This window comes from Anguilla anguilla, chromosome 1 (genome assembly GCF_013347855.1).
Source record: "Anguilla anguilla isolate fAngAng1 chromosome 1, fAngAng1.pri, whole genome shotgun sequence".
NCBI classification, from domain to species: domain Eukaryota; kingdom Metazoa; phylum Chordata; class Actinopteri; order Anguilliformes; family Anguillidae; genus Anguilla; species Anguilla anguilla.
In genome coordinates, this window is record NC_049201.1 from 573,159 (window position 1) to 592,014 (window position 18,856).

At 50.4% G+C, this 18,856-nt stretch overlaps 1 protein-coding gene across 1 annotated transcript in view; it reads left to right on the forward strand.

The window, feature by feature from the left end:
* The first annotated feature begins 1,027 nt into the window (after positions 1 to 1,027).
* Positions 1,028 to 18,856, forward strand: part of arid1aa (AT rich interactive domain 1Aa (SWI-like)) — a 35,202-nt gene continuing 17,373 nt past the window's right edge. The window contains 4 exon segments of the mRNA XM_035431015.1: positions 1,028 to 2,571; positions 13,728 to 13,937; positions 16,254 to 16,847; positions 17,672 to 17,791. Coding sequence (XP_035286906.1) covers positions 1,657 to 2,571; positions 13,728 to 13,937; positions 16,254 to 16,847; positions 17,672 to 17,791 — 1,839 coding nt within the window. The 5' untranslated portion in view covers positions 1,028 to 1,656.

Sequence of the window (18,856 nt, forward strand, 5' to 3'; positions counted from 1 at the left end):
TGTGTGTGTGGGGGGGGGGGGGGTTACAGGAGACAGGGACTGGAGGTCCCACACACTCCTGCATAACTTATATTCCTTCTGCACATGGAGCCAAAGCTGTCTCCTACACACAGTAACCAGATTAACAGCTCTACCTATGTTTTTGGCTCAGATAGCTAGATGTACTATGTAACAGTTTTTTTCCTCTGCAAGCCCCCTTTTAAAATCTCACACCCCCTGGTGTACTGTAAAATCAGGGGGGATCCCCTTCCGTTCACCGGGCAAGGTCAAGTCGGCCCGCGTGTGTGTGGCGTGCCAGTACCGCTGCAGAAGCTCTGTGCTCGGGCGCCCATCCCCCACACGCGCACACTGTACGGCAGCGCTGCTTTAGCAACCGATCAGCCTGCCGCTCGAGCGCGAGCCAGAGAGCGAGAATGAGGAGAGGGGGTGGGGAGAGAGACAGAGAGGGAGGGGGAGTGCTGAAGGTGGTTTATAGCCTACTCATGTCGTTTTTATTTATTTTTTTCTTTTGACGTTTTACTAAAAATCCTCCACAAGTCATGTTTTTTGGGGGGTTATCCAACAAAAAGAGTGTTGAAGATCGTTTTATGAAGAAATGGTTTTGTGGGTTTCAGCTACTTCTGTGGCTTAGTGCGCGCTCTCTCTCTCTCTCTCCTTCTCCTTTTTTCCGTTCTCACTTCCTGCTTGCTGACTGGTTGGGCTGGCCCCCTCCCCCCTCGCGCCTCGCGCACAGGCCGGGGCTCTAATTCCAGGCTTCGCTCTCTGCAGATACACACAACGCTGTCACGCTCCTGCCTCTGTCTCTCCCGTGCACGCGGCAGGAGACACGGCTGTCTCCGGGCCGGCTTCACGCTCACGTTACCAATCCATCCATTAAAGTGCGGACTACTGTTAATTTGAATATTTTTTAAAATAAATAGAATATCCTCCGACAAACACACAGTCACATGCGCATGCGCGCGCTCACACACGCACACACACAGTCACATGGACACCTCCCCCCCACCCTCACACGCGCACACACACGCACACACATGCACAGGTAAATTAATTTATCAAAGTATGATTCCAAGTTTGGGACTTTTGGTAGAGATAAAACGAACAAAATACATGTAAGCTTGGTTTTTTCTAGATTTTTGATGTTAACAGCCGTGATGCATAATGAGTTCAGTGCAAATGTTGCAATAGTTTATTTTAGAAAATATGCTGAAACTCAACTTTGCGTTGTTATAATATCAACTATCGTGTTGTTATGATTGATAAACATAAATATGAAGACTATTTCTCAATCCCACTCCGCTATCTGGCGAGATCCGCTCCGTATTTTGTCTGTCTCTCTGTGCCTCAGTAAAATGGCTGTATCTCGCGGAGCCTCGTGCTGGTTTGATCAGTTTCTCGCTCTCAGTCTCGTTCTGTAACAGAACCCCCTCCAAATTCTGTGTCGGTAAAATTCATTCCCGGTACGTGAATTTTTATTTGTCCAGTAACTTTTAATTCGAAGCGGAGTCGGGAGTGGAGCCCGGATTCGGTCCGGGGTTGGGGGGGAATGAGCCGGGACACGGGTAAATTGTTATGAATAATTGCATTTATATTCAATGCGATTGAGCGTTTGATTGTGACCGACTCGCAGCGAAAGAGGGAGAGCGAGGGGGTATCATGGCCGCTCAGGTCGCCAGCGCCGCCACTCTCAATACGAGTCCGCCTGCCGAGCTAAAAAAACCGGATCGGGACCCACAGGAAGAAACGGTACCGGGAGAGAATCAGCAGGAAAATAAGGAAGCGGGATCCGAGAGCGGATCTCCGGGACGGAAGGAGTTGCAGGACGGGGCCGATGTTGGAAATGTAGGGGGAGGAGGCGATGTTGAGATGAAGAACGGGAACGGGAATCCGTCCAGAGTGAATAATAATAACAGCCAGAATGATTCCGGGGCGCCGGAAGGGAATAGCCACCCCGGGATGGCACACCACCACTCGGCCGCCTATCCTCCACCTTCTTACGGTTACAATCAGCACTACGGCCGGGGCCCTTTTCATCAACATGGCGGACAACAAAGCGCTGGCATGGCAGCTCCGGCGGGCCCGCTCGTGCAGCCGGGCGGGATGATGGACACGTATCAGCCCAACTCGCACGAACACGGGTACCCCAACCACCAGTTTAACAGCTACAGCCCTTTCCCGAATCGGACTCCCTATCCGGGACAAGGGTACACAATGAACTCCCCGCGAAACAGCCAGCCTTCGGCGGCCGGGGGCCAGTCAGCCAAACAGCAGCCCGCGGGAGGAGCGACAGCTATGGCTGCATCGTACAATAATCAGAGGTATAATATGGGGAACCCTCAGCCCACGTCCACCCCGACCCTAAATCAGCTACTAACCTCTCCGAGCTCCGCCAGGGGATACCAGAATTACCCACCGAGCGACTACAGCAACCAGGAAGGGGCTAGCAAAGGACCAGCCGACATTGGCAGTGGCAGCCAGTACGGTGGGGGCCACCAGGTTTGGCAACAAAGGAGCCATCACCCGTCGCCAATGAGCCCCGGGAGCTCGGGGCAGCCGCTGAGCAGGACCCAGGTAAGTCTGCAGTTGGCACGGGGCTCTCCGCACTTCGCTGTGTTTGACATACTGGCTAATGGAGTAACGTTAGCACACACTGCAACGGACCAGCCATTGTCTATCTCAGTCTCTCTAAAATGGCTGCCTCCTTGGTCCCCCCATTCCACGTCCTTTAAACTGCATTTATCTTGTAAAAATGAGTTGCCTGTCCACATAGCAGTGTTTTAGAAAAATCGGGGAATCTTTGGGGGGTCGGGACCGAAGGAGCTCTGCTTTCACCGTTGGTAAAGTGACAGTAAAGATCTTGGGTGCTTCTGTGCGTTTATGTGCACAGAAGCACCCAAGTCAGCTTTAAACCTAATTAAAACGTGTTATTCCTAGCTGACGCGATTGCCCTGTTTTAGAGTTGCGTTCGTGTGTCGGAACAGCCCAGTTAAACCTGAGTTTCAGTAGAATACCCAAAGTAGTCAATAATAGATTAACAAACTTGTTTGGATTACTTTGCATATTTGCTTAAATAGCGGCTGAAATACAGCGTCGTGGACGTTGCGCCTAACCTCGATAAATCCACGTTCATAAGATAATTGTGCAGAAATGGGTATTAGGTGATTTTGCTCAAGTTGTTTCATTGTATGAAATGTAGCGAACAGTCCATCTGCAGTTTTTTTGAAGTCTGACCCATTTCTTGCTGAAGAGAGTCGTTTAATTTAGCCCCAGTGTTCCCCGAATTTGGTTGTTTTTTCCCCGTGTTCTGCTAGTAAACACCGTGCAGTGCTCTGAGTAAGAGCAGATTGCTTTGCTTTGGGATTTGAATTATGGAGGTAAAATCCTGCTGTCAAAGCCAGGAGACAGTTGGTCTTAGGTTGACATGCTAGCTGAGATCTGATTGGCTCCCCACCCTCCGCTCGTGGCCATTTATAATTGCATCTGATGTAACGCAGCAACAATCCCTGATTAGCCCGCGTGCGTGCACACCGCGAGGACACCAAACGCGTCCAAACAAACACACTGTGACAACTCGCGCGCCTTCAGCGTTTTATCACCGTGATCCCGGCTTTCATTTCCGAAACCTGCGGAATGCCTGGTTGGTTTCCTTTTTTTGGAATACTGTGTGCATGGACGTCACAAGGGTATTTTTTGCGTGTCTGAAGTCTTCAGTATTAAGCATGTAACTTCTGTTTTGTTTTTGATAATCAGAATGAATTCTGTTTATTCAAATAACAATTTTGTGGTTGCTTTTTTATTAGTCTTACGGAGTGCGGTTTTTTTTGGGGTGGGAATGTTGTAATATATCTGTTTCTATTTTAGTTGTTTTGGAGCCTGGCTTAATTATGTTAGTTTGGTCCACTAACTGACATCACTGGAAGTGTTTTGCTTTTGGGGGGGGGGGGTTGTATGTGGTCCCACAGTATCATACACCTCCAATGTGAACGAATAACTTATTGCCTGATATGTTTCTTATTTCAGGTCTCAGATTAATGCAGTTCAGGTCAACATAGTAAACAACAGGCCTGTGATTGTTTTCAGAAGTGTGTAAAAGCATGCCAGTTTATGGAAAGGTAATATTGTTTGTTATGTATAATAGACACCAAGTAGTTTTGTTAAAATTAGTTTATTTTAAGTGTCTTGTACGGTTGACATGAGCGCAAGTACTGCGGATGGTAATGCAATAAATTTAGGTCCTGTATGTACCCTGGTCCCCAGCAGAAGGGGGAAAAACACTGCTCAGATTCTCAGTCCGTAGACTTGTACACAGGTAAACGGTACACAGGTGTGCAGGCTCTGGACAGGTGAAGGTAGAGGTAGAGCCATCGGGCGTCAGTGTAGCGCAGTGGTTTGGAAACTGGGCTCGTAACCCCAGGCTTGTGGGTTCCATCCCCAGCTACCACCTGCCCCTCTGCGCTGATGTCACTCCTGCTTTTACCATTCAGGTGTTGTGGGGCGGGGCTAAAGTAAGGCTCTGAAAATCAGTCATTTTAAGGAAAATGATCATCTTGGTTTTTTCTTTCACTTTACATTTTTAGGGATTGTTTTTAATTTTGAAGGCCACACCCAAACATGCAGGCTTGCTTCACCTTCCACTGAACACCTTCAACCTGAACACCGTCCACTGAACACCTTCACCCTGAACACCTTCCACTGAACACCTTCCACTGAACACCTTCCACTGAACACCTTCCACTGAACACCTTCACCCTGAACACCTTCCACTGAACACCTTCCACTGAACACCTTCCACTGAACACCTTCCACTGAACACCTTCCACTGAACAGCTTCACCCTGAACACCTTCACCCTGAACACCTTCACCCTGAACACTTTCCACTGAACACCTTCACTCTGAACATCATCACCTGAACACCTTCACCCTGAACATCATCACCTGAACACCTTCACCCTGAACATCATCACCTGAACACCTTCCACTGAACACCTTCACCCTGAACACCTTCCACTGAACACCTTCACCCTGAACATCATCACCTGAATACCTTCACCTGTACACATGCGCACAAACGAACACGCAGCAAAGTTTATCCCACAGGGCCAACACTAAACCGTACACACTCTGGTCAGTAATCTCCGCATGTAGAAGAGGGGCCATCTTGTTGCCCAGAGTGGGGTTGTGTATGGTTGACTCTCTGGTTCTGTCTTTTCTCTGTTTTTGACTGAGTCATGATTCAGTCTGAGGGATTATCTGAAGCAGTGATTCACGGAGAGGCGGGTGAAGCGGAAGCACTGAGCTGTCAGCTGTCAGTCAGAGAAGCTGTCGGACGGCGCTGGTTTCTGTGACAGCAGTGAGCGGTTTATTTATCCCTGCGAGAGCTTCGGTATGTCGGTGGAAGTGTGTTTATTTATTTTCTCCTGTTCAGTAAGTTTTGACTGCTCCTGCCGTCATCCCCGTCCCATCTGTGGGCTCAGATCGTGGGGTGTCCTTCTCCCGGAAGGGGAGGAGTGTGCAGCGTGGGATCGCTTTCACCCCTCAGCGTTGTGTTGGGAGCGGGCGGATGGCTCTCTGTTTGAGGCGGGTGTTTGAGTCAGTGCTCAGCGTCGCGTTTGAGAGGCTGAAATGCTGCATAACCCACCCTCACGGAGGTCATAACCCCGCCCAGCGGGGCCTAGACCCATGTTGGCAAGATCAGACCCATGTTAGAGGGCGCAGACCCTCATTAGCGGGTGTCAGACCCACGTTAGCGGGTGCAGACCCACGTTAGCGGGTGCAGACCCACGTTAGCGGGTGCAGACCCACGTTAGCGGGCGTCAGACTCATGTTAGCGGGCGTCAGACTCACGTTAGCGGGCGCCAGGCTCACGTTAGCGGGCGTCAGACTCACGTTAGCGGGTGTCAGACCCTCGTTAGCGGGTGTCAGACACTCGTTAGCGGGCATCAGACTCACGTTAGCGGGCGTCAGACCCTCGTTAGCGGGCGTCAGGCTCACGTTAGCGGGCATCAGGCTCACGTTAGCGGGTGTCAGACCCTCATTAGCGGGCGTCAGGCTCACGTTAGCGGGCGTCAGACTCACGTTAGCGGGCGTCAGGCTCACGTTAGCGGGCATCAGGCTCACGTTAGCGGGCGTCAGACCCTCGTTAGCGGGTGTCAGACCCTTGTTAGCGGGCGTCAGGCTCACATTAGCGGGCGTCAGGCTCACGTTAGCGGGCGTCAGGCTCGCGTTAGCGGGTGCAGACCCTCGTTAGCGGGCGTCAGGCTCACGTTAGCGGGCGTCAGGCTCGCGTTAGCGGGTGTCAGACCCTCGTTAGCGGGTGTCAGGCTCACGTTAGCGGGCGTCAGGCTCACGTTAGCGGGCGTCAGGCTCACATTAGCGGGCGTCAGGCTCACGTTAGCGGGCGTCAGGCTCACGTTAGCGGGTGTCAGACACTCGTTAGCGGGTGTCAAACCCACTCTAACCAGGAGAAATGTGAGCAGGTCTTCTTTGCTTCTTTGGTTGATTGTTCTCTAATGGAAACTGTGGCAGTTTAGATAAAATGCTGACATGGCAGCCTCTCAGCAGAGGTTAATAAGTGTCTGATCCTGTTATTGAGGAAGTGCTGAGCAGCGCAGGAGTAAACGGGGAAACGGCTCCTTAAGGCTCATTTCCGCTCATTGGCCTGGCAATTAACATGGGATTGGGGGAAAAAATACATTCTTGCTTCTTACGGCACGATTTGACCCGAAATGGATCCTGTGCGAAACTGCCTGTGATTTCTAAGCAGGAGCTGAGTTTAGGCCCACATCCTGGCGGACTCGGGTGGAGATGATGATGATGACGATGATGATGATGACAGTGCCTGTTTTTGTGAGGTATTCTCTGTTGGTAAACAGTCAAATTTGATATCTCTTTTTAACACTCATTTTTAGAGATAATGGTGTTGGAACATCTTCCTTCTTTATGAAGATCAGAGTGCTTCTGCTGCACAAAGCTCTGCTGGATTTAAACTGATCTCTTACAGGGCTGTAAAGAAACTGGCTTCTGGTTTGATAATGTTTTCATTAATGATGTCATTCAAAGGGGGAAAGAAAGATGACTCTGAAATTCAGTTATTGTCTATCATTAACATGGGTACCTTTTAGGGTGTGGGTGTGCATGCACTTGTGTATGTACACATATGTGTGTGTATGCGTATGCGTGTGTGTGTGTGGTTTGTTATGTGCTGGTTCTCAAAGGTAGTGGGCGGGGCTTCAGGTATGCTTGTGGGCGGGGCCTTTCGTTGAGTCTGGCTGCGTGACTCGTCCTCTGCGCAGGCTAATTGTCCAGCTGCGCATATTGGAGTTCCATACTTCCTCATGGATGTCTGTGTGGAACTAGAATGTTCTGCAAGCAGCTTCCTACCCAGAATTGGCAAGGACAGCCACACACCTGCGCATACCTGCATGCGCACACTTTCTCTCTCCCTCCATGTCTTTTTCTGTCTGTCTCTCTCTCTCTCTCCCACTGTTTGTCTCTCAATTTCACTTTCAGTTTCAATTTAAGTTGCTTTATTGGCATGAAATACAAATGTAATCATTGCCAAAGCATACATATATTATATGTAAAATAATAATAATAAAAAAAATAAAAAAAATGTATGTAACAATATAAATAACAGCATTGACAGCAACAACAACAGTCTCTCTCACTCACTCTCCCTCTATGTCTCTCTGTCTGTCTGTCTGTATGTCTGTCTCTCTCTCTCTCTCTCTCTCTCTCTCACTCACTCACTCACTCTCCCTCTCCCTCTCTCTCTCTCTCTCCCCTTCTCGCTCTCTTCCTCTCTTTCCCCCTCTCTGTGCTTCCCATTCGTCAGCTTCGCTGTCAGTGACAAGCGGATAATCCTGTCAGCCGATTGGCTGTATTGAACGCTGTGTCTGAGCTGCTTGTGCTGCTATTGATTATTCTGCAGAGGGGCAGTCCTGCTGCTGTCAGAGCCAGTCTAAAGTGTGTGTGTGTGTGTGTGTGTGTGTGTGTGTGTGTGTGTGTGTGTGTGCGCGTGTGTGTGTGTGTGTCTGTGTGTGTCTGTGTGTGTCTGTGTGTGTCTGTGTGTGTGTGTGTGTGTGTGTGTGTGTGTGTGTGTGTGTGTGTGTGTGTGTGTGTCTGTGTTTCTGTGTGTCTGTGTTTCTGTGTGTCTGTGTGTGCACCTGTGCACGCACCTGTGTGCCTGTGCGTGTGTGCGCGCGCGCACGTGTCTGTGTTGCAGGGTGCGCGTGTGTGTGCGTTTGTGTGTCTGTGCTTGCGTGTGTGTGTGTGTGAGGACAAACTGCACTGTGCTTCCCCCAGCATGCCTTACGTTTTGTTTAGGTTTGTTGGAGGTGTGGTCATAGCCTCACTGATGCTGCTGCAAGGGGGGGGGTAGGGGACGGGGGACGGGGGCTGGGGGCTCCCGGCCCTGACCGAAACTCGCCTGCCCCGTCTCCTCCCAGACAGGAGGGGGCGCTCTCATCCAGAGCAACTCTCACAGCTCACATTCTTTTACATAGAGTCCATTTATACAGCTGGACATTTACTGAAGCAAAGCAGGTCAAGCACCACTGTACAGCTGGATGTGAGAAGACCTGTGCCACTGGATGTGAGGGGGGTCTGTACAGCTGGATGTAAGGGGGCCTGTACAGCTGGATGTGAGGGGGGTCTGTGCAGCTGGATGTGAGGGGGTCTGTACAGCTGGATGTAAGGGGGGCCTGTACAGCTGGATGTGAGGGGGTCTGTACAGCTGGATGTAAGGGGGGCCTGTACAGCTGGATGTGAGGGGGTCTGTGCAGCTGGATGTGAGGGGGGCCTGTACAGCTGGATGTGAGGGTGTCTGTACAGCTGGATGTGAGGGTGTCTGTGCAGCTGGATGTGAGGGGGTCTGTGCAGCTGGATGTGAGGGCGTCTGTGCAGCTGGATGTGAGGGGGGCTTGTACAGCTGGATGTGAGGGGGGCCTGTACAGCTGGATGTGAGGGTGTCTGTGCAGCTGGATGTGAGGGGGTCTGTACAGCTGGATGTAAGGGGGGCCTGTACAGCTGGATGTGAGGGGGTCTGTGCAGCTGGATGTGAGGGGGTCTGTGTAGCTGGATGTGAGGGGGGTCTGTGTAGCTGGATGTGAGGGGGGCCTGTGCAGCTGGATGTGAGGGGGGCCTGTGCAGCTGGATGTGAGGGCGTCTGTGTAGCTGGATGTGAGGGGGAGCACAACACTGCTTACAGGCACACCGCTTATGTGGCAGATCGAAGTCCAGAGCGTGCGAGTGTGTGTGTTTGTGTGTGCGTCTGTGTGTGTGTTTGTGTGTATGCGTCTGTGTGTGTGCAAAAGAGAGTGGGGGAGAGAGAGGGAGAATAGGTAAGTGGTTGGTTTTTGTGCATTAGATTTTATAACTTTGGTTAGTTTGTTTATATTGGTTAGTTGATTGATTTGTCTCTAGCTTGTTAGTGCAAAAGAAAACAGAGCTCTCAGTTGACCAAACTGCTTAAATGTTTTGTAGAATAAATAAAAAGCACCTGGGCTGCATCAATAAATGTGTAGATGCACTATATACTGTAAAAGTGTAGATGCACTATATACTATAAAAGTGTAGATGCACTATATACTGTAAATGTGTAGATGCACTATATACTGTAAATGTGTAGATGCACTATATAGGCTGTAAATGTGTAGATGCACTATATACTGTAAATGTTTAGATGCACTATATACTGTAAAAGCAAGTGTTCAGTTTGCTATGTTAGTAAATGTTGAGCAGTGCCATATGGCTAAGTGAGAAGTTGTGCAATGTTAGTAATTGTGCAGCTTTGATATACTAGTAAGCATGGAGCTGTTGGCGATTGGTGGCGTTGTGATATAGCAGTAAGTGTGGAGTTGTGCTATATTAGTCAGCATGGACTGGTGATGTGTTAGTAAATGTTGTGCTATATTAGTCATTGTGGCATGTGCTGTATTAGCCAGTGTGGACCTTTGATAAGTTAACTATGGTGTTTTGCTGTATTAAATATGGCATTTTACTATATTAATGAGCATGGAGTTGTGCTATCATGGTAAGCATGGAGTTGTGCTATATTCGTAAGTATGGAGTTGCACCTTATATAAGTTATGCTGGGGGTTATTAATAAGTGTTGAGGTGTGGTATATTAGTAAGTGTGGAGTTGTGCTATGTTAGGAAGTATGGAGTTGTGGTATATTAGTAAGTGTGGAGTTGTGCTACATGTCAGTGCTTCTGTTTTTCCTCTTTATGTGAAGGTAAATGATTCAGGCTCTTAATCTGCATTTGAAAGTAAAGGTTTGCAGGGAGGGTCACTACAGGTGTGCGGGGGGAGGGTCACTGTACCGGTGATCAATCACATACACACACGCGTGCATACATGCACATGCGCACACACACACACGCACACACACTCACACACACAGACAGTATTCTGAGATCTGAAGGTGCAGCACTGTTGTGGTGGTTAGGGTGCTGGGTGTGGAACTGCAGGTTGCAGGTTGAGTTCCGTTGAACACGGTTCTTGACCTGAGCTTCTGAGTAAATATTTGTGTGTGTAAATGGGGGATGTAAAACGGGGATATCAGCCTTCTGTTGTAATGGCAAGTTCTTAAAGGAACAGAGGCAGTTTCCCATCTTCTGTCTGTCATAGCCTGGGTTCAGAGAATGCAGGGTGCATGTAGAGTATGTGTATATATACGGTATACAGTATATATATAAATACAGCACGTTCTCTAAGTGGAGGTTTGACTTTCTATGTGAACAGGAAAAGTATGGACACTGTACGGACACTGAGCATGCTCTGTTTGTATGGGCACTGAGCATGCTCTGTTTGTACGGGCACTGAGCATGCTCTGTTTGTACGGGCACTGAGCATGCTCTGTTTGTACGGGCACTGAGCATGCTCTGTTTGTACGGGCACTGAGCATGCTCTGTTTGTACGGGCACTGAGCATGCTCTGTTTGTACGGGCACTGAGCATGCTCTGTTTGTTCGGGCACTGAGCATGCTCTGTTTGTACGGGACTGAGCTTGCTCTGTTTGTACGGCACTGAGCATGCTCTGTACGGGCACTGAGCATGCTCTGTTTGTACGGCACTGAGCATGCTCTGTTTGTACGGCACTGAGCATGCTCTGTTTGTACGGCACTGAGCATGCTCTGTTTGTACGGCACTGAGCATGCTCTGTTTGTACGAGCACTGAGCATGCTCTGTTTGTACGGCACTGAGCATGCTCTGTTTGTACAGGCACTGAGCATGCTCTGTTTGTACAGGCACTGAGCATGCTCTGTTTGTACGGCACTGAGCATGCTCTGTTTGTACGGCACTGAGCATGCTCTGTTTGTACGGTACTGAGCATGCTCTGTTTGTACGGCACTGAGCATGCTCTCTGCATGTGCATGGCTCTGGTTGGTGTTTTAATATCAGCGGGTTTGTGGACAGAAGCGGTGATGCCGCTCGTCTCTGAGTGTTTCTGATGCGCTGACTCTCCCTTTCTCTGCTCTGCTCAAGTGTGCTCAACATCAGCACACAATAATAATAAGAAATTTCCCCTGTGAATCAGAAACTGGGGAGAGGACTGTGTGTTTGCTACAGAAAAGCCCCGTCTGAAAACACAGTGCTGAACTTCAGCCAATAAGATCTGAGCTTCAGCCAATAAGAGCTGACCTTCAGCCATTAAGAGCTGAGCTTCAACCAATAAGAGCGGGATGAACTTCAGCACAAAGGCTTCAGCAGGACTGATACTGCACTCAGTCTGATGTGAAACACTGACTGTGTGTGTGTGAGTGTGTGTGTGCATGTGTGTACTGTGTATGTTTTTGTACCGTGTGTGTGTTTGTGTGTGCACGTATGTGTCTATGCACTTCATTTCTGAAATATATTAGGGATATTGGGTGTATTGTAGGGACTGGACAATGTCATGTCAGGTGGCCTGGGCCTTTCTGTGTGGAGTTTGCATGTTCTCCCTGTGTTCGCATGGGTTTCCTCCGGGTACTTTGCTTTCCTCCCACAGTCCAAATACATGCAGGAAGGCTACCTGGAGACTGTAAATTGCCCATATGTATGAGTGTGTGAGTGAATGGTGAGTGTGCCCTGCGATAGATTGGCGGCCTGTGCAGGGTGTATTCCTGCTCTTGCCCAGTGCATGCTGGGGTAGGCTCCAGCACCCCCACAACCCTGACCAGGATAAGCGGGTATAGATAATGGATGGATGGATCATGTCTGTTTGAATTCTGTTCAATTCCACTCTTACAGAACTAGATTAGTATTAATATTAATGAATTCTGAAAAAAACAGGGCAATGTCAATGTTGTTTGCAATAGAGCTGTTGTATAATTCATAACCGAACCTTGAGATCTGGGTAATGTTTGAGTTGTTGAGTTCATCAAGAGCTTTATTAAGGTGACCAAATGAGTGTTTATCCACTGCTAAGAGTGAATGAAAGAAAAATCCCAGAAAGCATTCTCTGGGAGAGCGAGCGAGGGAGAGATGGAGAGAGGGAAGGAGAGCTTAACCTTGCCCCCCTTGCAGTGTCACATTCCAGCATCTTAACCCCGCCCCCTAGCCATGTCACATTCCAGCATCTTAACCCCGCCCCCTAGCCATGTCACATTCCAGCATCTTAACCCCGCCCCCTAGCCATGTCACATTCCAGCATTTTAACCCCGCCCCCTAGCCATGTCACATTCCAGCATCTTAACCCCGCCCCCTAGCCATGTCACATTCCAGCATCTTAACCCCGCCCCCTAGCCATGTCACATTCCAGCATCTTAACCCCGCCCCCTAGCCATGTCACATTCCAGCATCTTAACCCCGCCCCCTAGCCATGTCACATTCCAGCCAGCTTGAGCGTTTCTGCCCAGAGCTGCTCTTATGGAGATTAGCCATGTGCTGCAGCGCATGTTTATTTATCTATCTGGGGGGGGGGGGGGGGGGGGGGTGAGAAAAGCAGGAGTGTTTCTCTCCAGCGATTGATCACAGGGAGTGAGAGAGAGCGAGACAGCGAATGAGCGAGAGAGAGAAATAGAAACAGCGAAAGAGAGAGCAGAGATCGGGACCTTCGGTTGTACACACACACTCACACACACACACACACACACACGCATGCATGTGTGTGTGTGTGTGTCTGCTCTGTGCCAGAGCTGGGTTGTATAAACAGAGAGCTCCTGGCCAGAACTCAAATCGTAGTTCAGCTGGGCTCTCCAACATTCTGGGCTCTGAGCTATAAATAGCTCTACTCTTACTTCCTTAACCAAGTCCAGGGAGGTAAGACTCAGGTTAATCGTCGTGGGAAATGGTGATCCCCCAGGGACCCAGGGCTGGTGGTTCACCTCGAGCACCGCATAGCTTATCACCAAAAATGCACATTTCAAAATGCAAATGGGTAGTAGGTAATTTTCCCTTAATTTCTTTAACAGGTTTTTTTTTTTTTTAGTATCGCGCTTTTATCCGTCTGTCAGTAATTTACTCTGCCTTCATCAGCTCATGAGTGTTGGGGTGGTGTAGCTGGCTGGAGTACGGGTGGTGTAGCTGGGTGGAGTACGGGTGGTGTACCTTACTGAACCCGTGTTACCTTACTGAACCCGTGTTTAGCAGTTGTCTACGACCATGAAATGCACTTTTTTGTACGTCGCTTTGGATAAAAGCGTCTGCCAAATGAATGTAATGTAAATGTAATGGTGTAGCTGGCTGGAGTACGGGTGGTGTAGCTGGGTGTGTGTGAGACTGATCCTGGGTCTGTGTTTTGCAGCCTGCCGGTTCGATGGAGCAGATGGGGAAGATGCGGAGTCAGGGGTACGGGGCGGGGAACCCCTACTCCCAGCAGCAGCCGGGGGCGCCCCCCGGCGCCCAGCAGGGGTCCACGTACCCGGGCCAGGGCTACGGGCCCCCCGGGCCCCAGCGGTACCCCATGGCCATGCAGGGGCGCACCCAGGGCATGGGCCTACAGTACGGCCAACAGGTCAGCCTGCTTCCCACCTCAACCACCTCTCTACCTGTCTACCTCCACCTCTCCTCTATCGCTCTCTCTCTGTCTGTCCTCTACCGCTCTCTCTCTCCATCTCCCCTCTACCTCCATCTCTCCGTCTCTCTTCTAGCTCTCTCTCCGTCTCTCCTCTCCCTGTCTACCTCCACCTCTCCTCTACCTGTGTACCTGCGCACGTGTGTCTGTGCTTCAGAATTACTCAATGGCAGTTACCTAAACTTGGAACAATTTTCATGGTAACTAGACCTTAGGTGACCAGCCCGTATGAATCCGAATTGTTTCTGCTATGATATCGGTCCTGAGCTGCAAGCTTGTTCTGTGGCAGGAGAGTTCATTGTTAGCGTTTAGCCATTCTGAGCTAATTAAACCTCTTTCCTATAACCTCAGGCTGTGGAATTCCCGTTTATCGGATTCCGATGTTTCAGTTGTGCAAACAGACTGAAGTGTTGGGTTTTGTAGGGCTTAGCCAAATGCTGTTTGTTCATGTTTGCTGCTGTTGAGATTAGCGATTCAGTTTCTTCAGTGAACTACAATTCCCAGCGTGTAAGTGTTTTGCTCAGAACCCGGGGTGTGATGTACAGCTTCAGTTCAGTAAGCTTGCCTGCTCTCAGATACTGCGCGTGATTGGTTCAGTAAGCTTGCCTGCTCTCAGATACTGCACGTGATTGGTTCAATAAGCTTGCCTGTTCTCAGATACTGTGTGTGATTGGTTCAGTAATCTTGCGTGCTCTCAGATACTGCGTGTGATTGGTTCAGTAATCTTGCCTGCTCTCAGATACTGCGTGTGATTGGTTCAGTAATCTTGCCTGCTCTCAGATACTGCGTGTGATTGGTTCAGAATGTGTGCTCATTGTAAGTTTAACCTGACTGTTTTAGGCGTTTTATTTATTTGTTTTATTTGTGAGAACAGCCTGGGCTATCCTCTCTCGCTTCCGACCCCACTCACTCCTCTCTCACCACTGATCTGAGATCAGCGATGAGCAGCAGAGTTGGTCAGGCGGCTGGTGGCTGTGCTCTCTGCCACTGATGTGAGGTCAGCGGAGGGGTGGCGATGTGGGGACCTGTGGCGTTTTGGCTCTCTGAATCAGAGCGTCGTTCTCCCAGTTTAACCGTTTTCACGCCCGCTGTCCCGTGGCTGCGGATTGTTCCGGGCCACGCTGTCGGCCCCCGCTCCTTCCACCCCCCGAGTGCTGTGTCTTTAACCCCCCCGTGTTCCCTTGCATTCCTCCGCTGTGATCTTTCATAAAACATGGCCGCCGTACGGGGAGGTTCTGTGAGAGGTCCTGTATTAACCATCAAGTTTAACGTCTTTACATCACATGCATTTAACAGGCAGCTTCATGGGCCAGAGCTTGAGAGACAGGGCTTGTGAGGACTGTGCTGTGTCTGTACTGTTTAAGGGCTTGTGAGGACTGTGCTGTGTCTGTATTGTTTAAGGGCTTTATGAGGACTGTGCTGTGTCTGTACTGTTTAAGGGCTTTATGTGGACTGAGCTGTGTCTGTACTGTTTAAGGGCTTTATGAGGACTGTGCTGTGTCTGTACTGTTTAAGGGCTTTATGTGGACTGTGCTGTGTCTGTACTGTTTAAGGGCTTTATGTGGACTGTGCTGTGTCTGTACTGTTTAAGGGCTTTTTGAGGACTATGCTGTGTCTGTACTGTTTAAGGGCTTTATGAGGACTGTGCTGTGTCTGTACTGTTTAAGGGCTTTATGTGGACTGCTGTGTCTGTACTGTTTAAGGGCTTTATGAGGACTGTGCTGTGTCTGTACTGTTTAAAGGCTTTATGAGGACTGTGCTGTATCTGCACTGTTAAAGGCTTTATGAGGACTGTGCTGTGTCTGTACTGTTTAAGGGCTTTATGAGGACTGTGCTGTGTCTGTACTGTTTAAGGGCTTTATGAGGACTGTGCTGTATCTGCACCGTTAAAGGCTTTATGTGGACTGTGCTGTGTCTGTACTGTTTAAGGGCTTGTGAGGACTGTGCTGTGTCTGTACTGTTTAAGGGCTTGTGAGGACTGTGCTGTGTCTGTACTGTTTAAGGGCTTGTGAGGACTGTGCTGTTATTGGGGTTTATGAGAACTGTGCTATAACTGTGCTGTTATTGGGGTTTATGAGGACTGTGCTGTTATTGGGGTTTATGAGGACTGTGCTGTAACTGTGCTGTTATTGGGGTTTATGAGGACTGTGCTGTAACTGTGCTGTTATCGGGGTTTATGAGGACTGTGCACAGTGCTGTTATTGGGGTTTATGAGGACTGTGCTGTAACTGTGCTGTTTGCTGTGTTTTTGTGCAGATGGCGGGTTACGGACAGCAGAGCCAGGGGCCCTACTACAGCCAGCAGGCCCAGCCCCCCCACGGGAGCCAGCAGGCCTCTCCGTACCCCCAGGCCCCCCCAGCAGGGCAGGGCCCCCAAGCCCCCTACTCCCAGCACCACGGGTCCCAGGCAGCGTACCCCCAGACCCAGGGGCCCCCATCCTACGGCCAGCAGCTGCCTCAGTCCGCCCAGCCCCCCTATGGCCAGCAGGGCCCCCCCTCACAGCAGGGCTCTCAGTCCCAACCCACCTACCCCCCGGCCACTGGCCCCACTCCCCCCCTGCAGCAGCCAGCCCCCCAACCACAGCAGCAGCAGCAGCCCACTCAAACCCCCACCCCCCAGTCCCAGCAGCCCTCGGGACATGGCCCATCCCCCCAGGGCCACACCCCTTACGGCCAGACCCCCCCACCACAACAGCAACAGCAACAGCAACAGCAGCAGCAACAACAACAACAGCAGCAACAGCAACAGCAACAGCAACAACAACAGCAGCAGCAACAGCAACAACAACAACAACAACAACAACAACAGCAGCAACAGTCTCCATATCAGAGATTCCCTCCTCCTCCACAGGTAAAAGTGCTCAACTACACGCACACGCACACACACACATACATGCATGCAAGCAAACATACATGCATGCGCACGCGAGCAGGCACACATATGCACATGCACACACAGCTTAGGCAACACTGATTTGAGTGATCCCTCCCCTTTATAATCAGTCAGATCAGTCACACCCCTGAAGGAACACTGGTCCCTTTGAGAAACAATCATCTCTGATTGGGTACTTTCAAAACTCCAGCCACCCTCCACCAATGTGTAGAACCCACCTGGGTGATGCACGTCTGCCATTTTGCATCTGAACGCTCACTACACATTAGCGAAGGTGGAGCGGGAGAGAACAAGCTTCAGCCAATTAAATCAGGGGATGTTTAGGTGGCAGGTTGCGAGAGCCAGGTCGGGAATTTAGCCAGGACACCGGGGAACCCCCTACTCTTTGCATCAAGTGTCATGGGGTCTTTAATGACCACAGTGAGTCAGGACCTCAGGTGAACTTCTCATCAGAAAGACTGCATCTCCTACAGCACAGTGTCCCTGTCATTATACTGGGGCATTGGGGTTTATTTGACCAGAGGGAAGATTACCCCCTACTGGCTCACCAACACCACTTCCAGCAGGCGGTCTCCCATCCAAGTACTAACCCAGCCCACACTCGCTTAGCTTCAGCCATTGAGTGGGAGCAGGGTGCATGGTGGGATGCTTAGCTTCAGCCATTGGGCAGGAGCAGGGTGCCTGATCTCCATCCTGTTACTGCCAACCCCTCCTCTTGGAGTGTGTTTATTTACCCTCCTCTCCCCTCGCTCCTCTTTCCCCTCTCCTCCCCACTCCTCCAGGAGCTATCCCAGGATTCCTTCAGCTCCCAGTCAAGCGCTCCTCCCTCCAACCAGCCCATGGCTTCCAACAAGAGCAGCACTGATGATGTCACAATGCAGGGCCGCCCGTCCAGCCTCCCAGTGAGTCTCCAGTGTTCAGTGTCTGTGGCGCTCACTGCTCAGGCTGGTGTGTTGGGTTTACTGCAGTATTCAGTGTTTGGGGTGCTCAGGCTGGTGTGTTGGGGTTACTGCAGTATTCAGTGTTTGGGGTGCTCAGGCTGGTGTGTTGGGGTTACTGCAGTATTCAGTGTTTGGGGTGCTCAGGCTGGTGTGTTGGGGTTACTGCAGTATTCAGTGTTTGGGGTGCTCAGGCTGGTGTGTTGGGGTTACTGCAGTATTCAGTGTTGTCAGCAGTGCTCAGGCTGGTGTGTTGGGGTTATTGCAGTATTCAGTGTTTGGGGTGCTCAGGCTGGTGTGTTGGGGTTACTGCAGTATTCAGTGTTTGAGGTGCTCAGGCTGGTGTGTTGGGGTTACTGCAGTATTCAGTGTTTGGGGTGCTCAGGCTGGTGTATTGGGGTTATTGCAGTATTCAGTGTTTGGGGTGCTCAGGCTGGTGTGTTGGAGTTACTGCAGTATTCAGTGTTTGGGGTGCTCAGGCTGGTGTGTTGGGGTTACTGCAGTATTCAGTGTTTGGGGTGCTCAGGCTGGTGTATTGGGGTTATTGCAGTATTCAGTGTTTGGGGTGCTCAGGCTGGTGTGTTGGGGTTATTGCAGTATTCAGTGTTTGGGGTGCTCAGGCTGGTGTGTTGGGGTTATTGCAGTATTCAGTGTTTGGGGTGCTCAGGCTGGTGTGTTGGGGTTACTGCAGTATTCAGTGTTTGGGGTGCTCAGGCTGGTGTGTTGGGGTTATTGCAGTATTCAGTGTTTGGGGTGCTCAGGCTGGTGTGTTGGGGTTACTGCAGTATTCAGTGTTTGGGGTTGTCAGCAGTGCTCAGGCTGGTGTATTGGGGTTATTGCAGTATTCAGTGTTTGGGGTGTTTCCTGTTTCTACTCCTGTCCTGTGGCTCAGGGGCTGTCCTGCCTGTGAGGGTGCTCAGAGTCTGTGCTTGGTTGGGTCGGGCTCAGTGTGGGTGGGGCTTTGTGCTTGGTTGTGGGTGGGGTTGTGTGTGGGTGGAGCTCAGGGTGGGTGGGGCTTTGTGCTTGGTT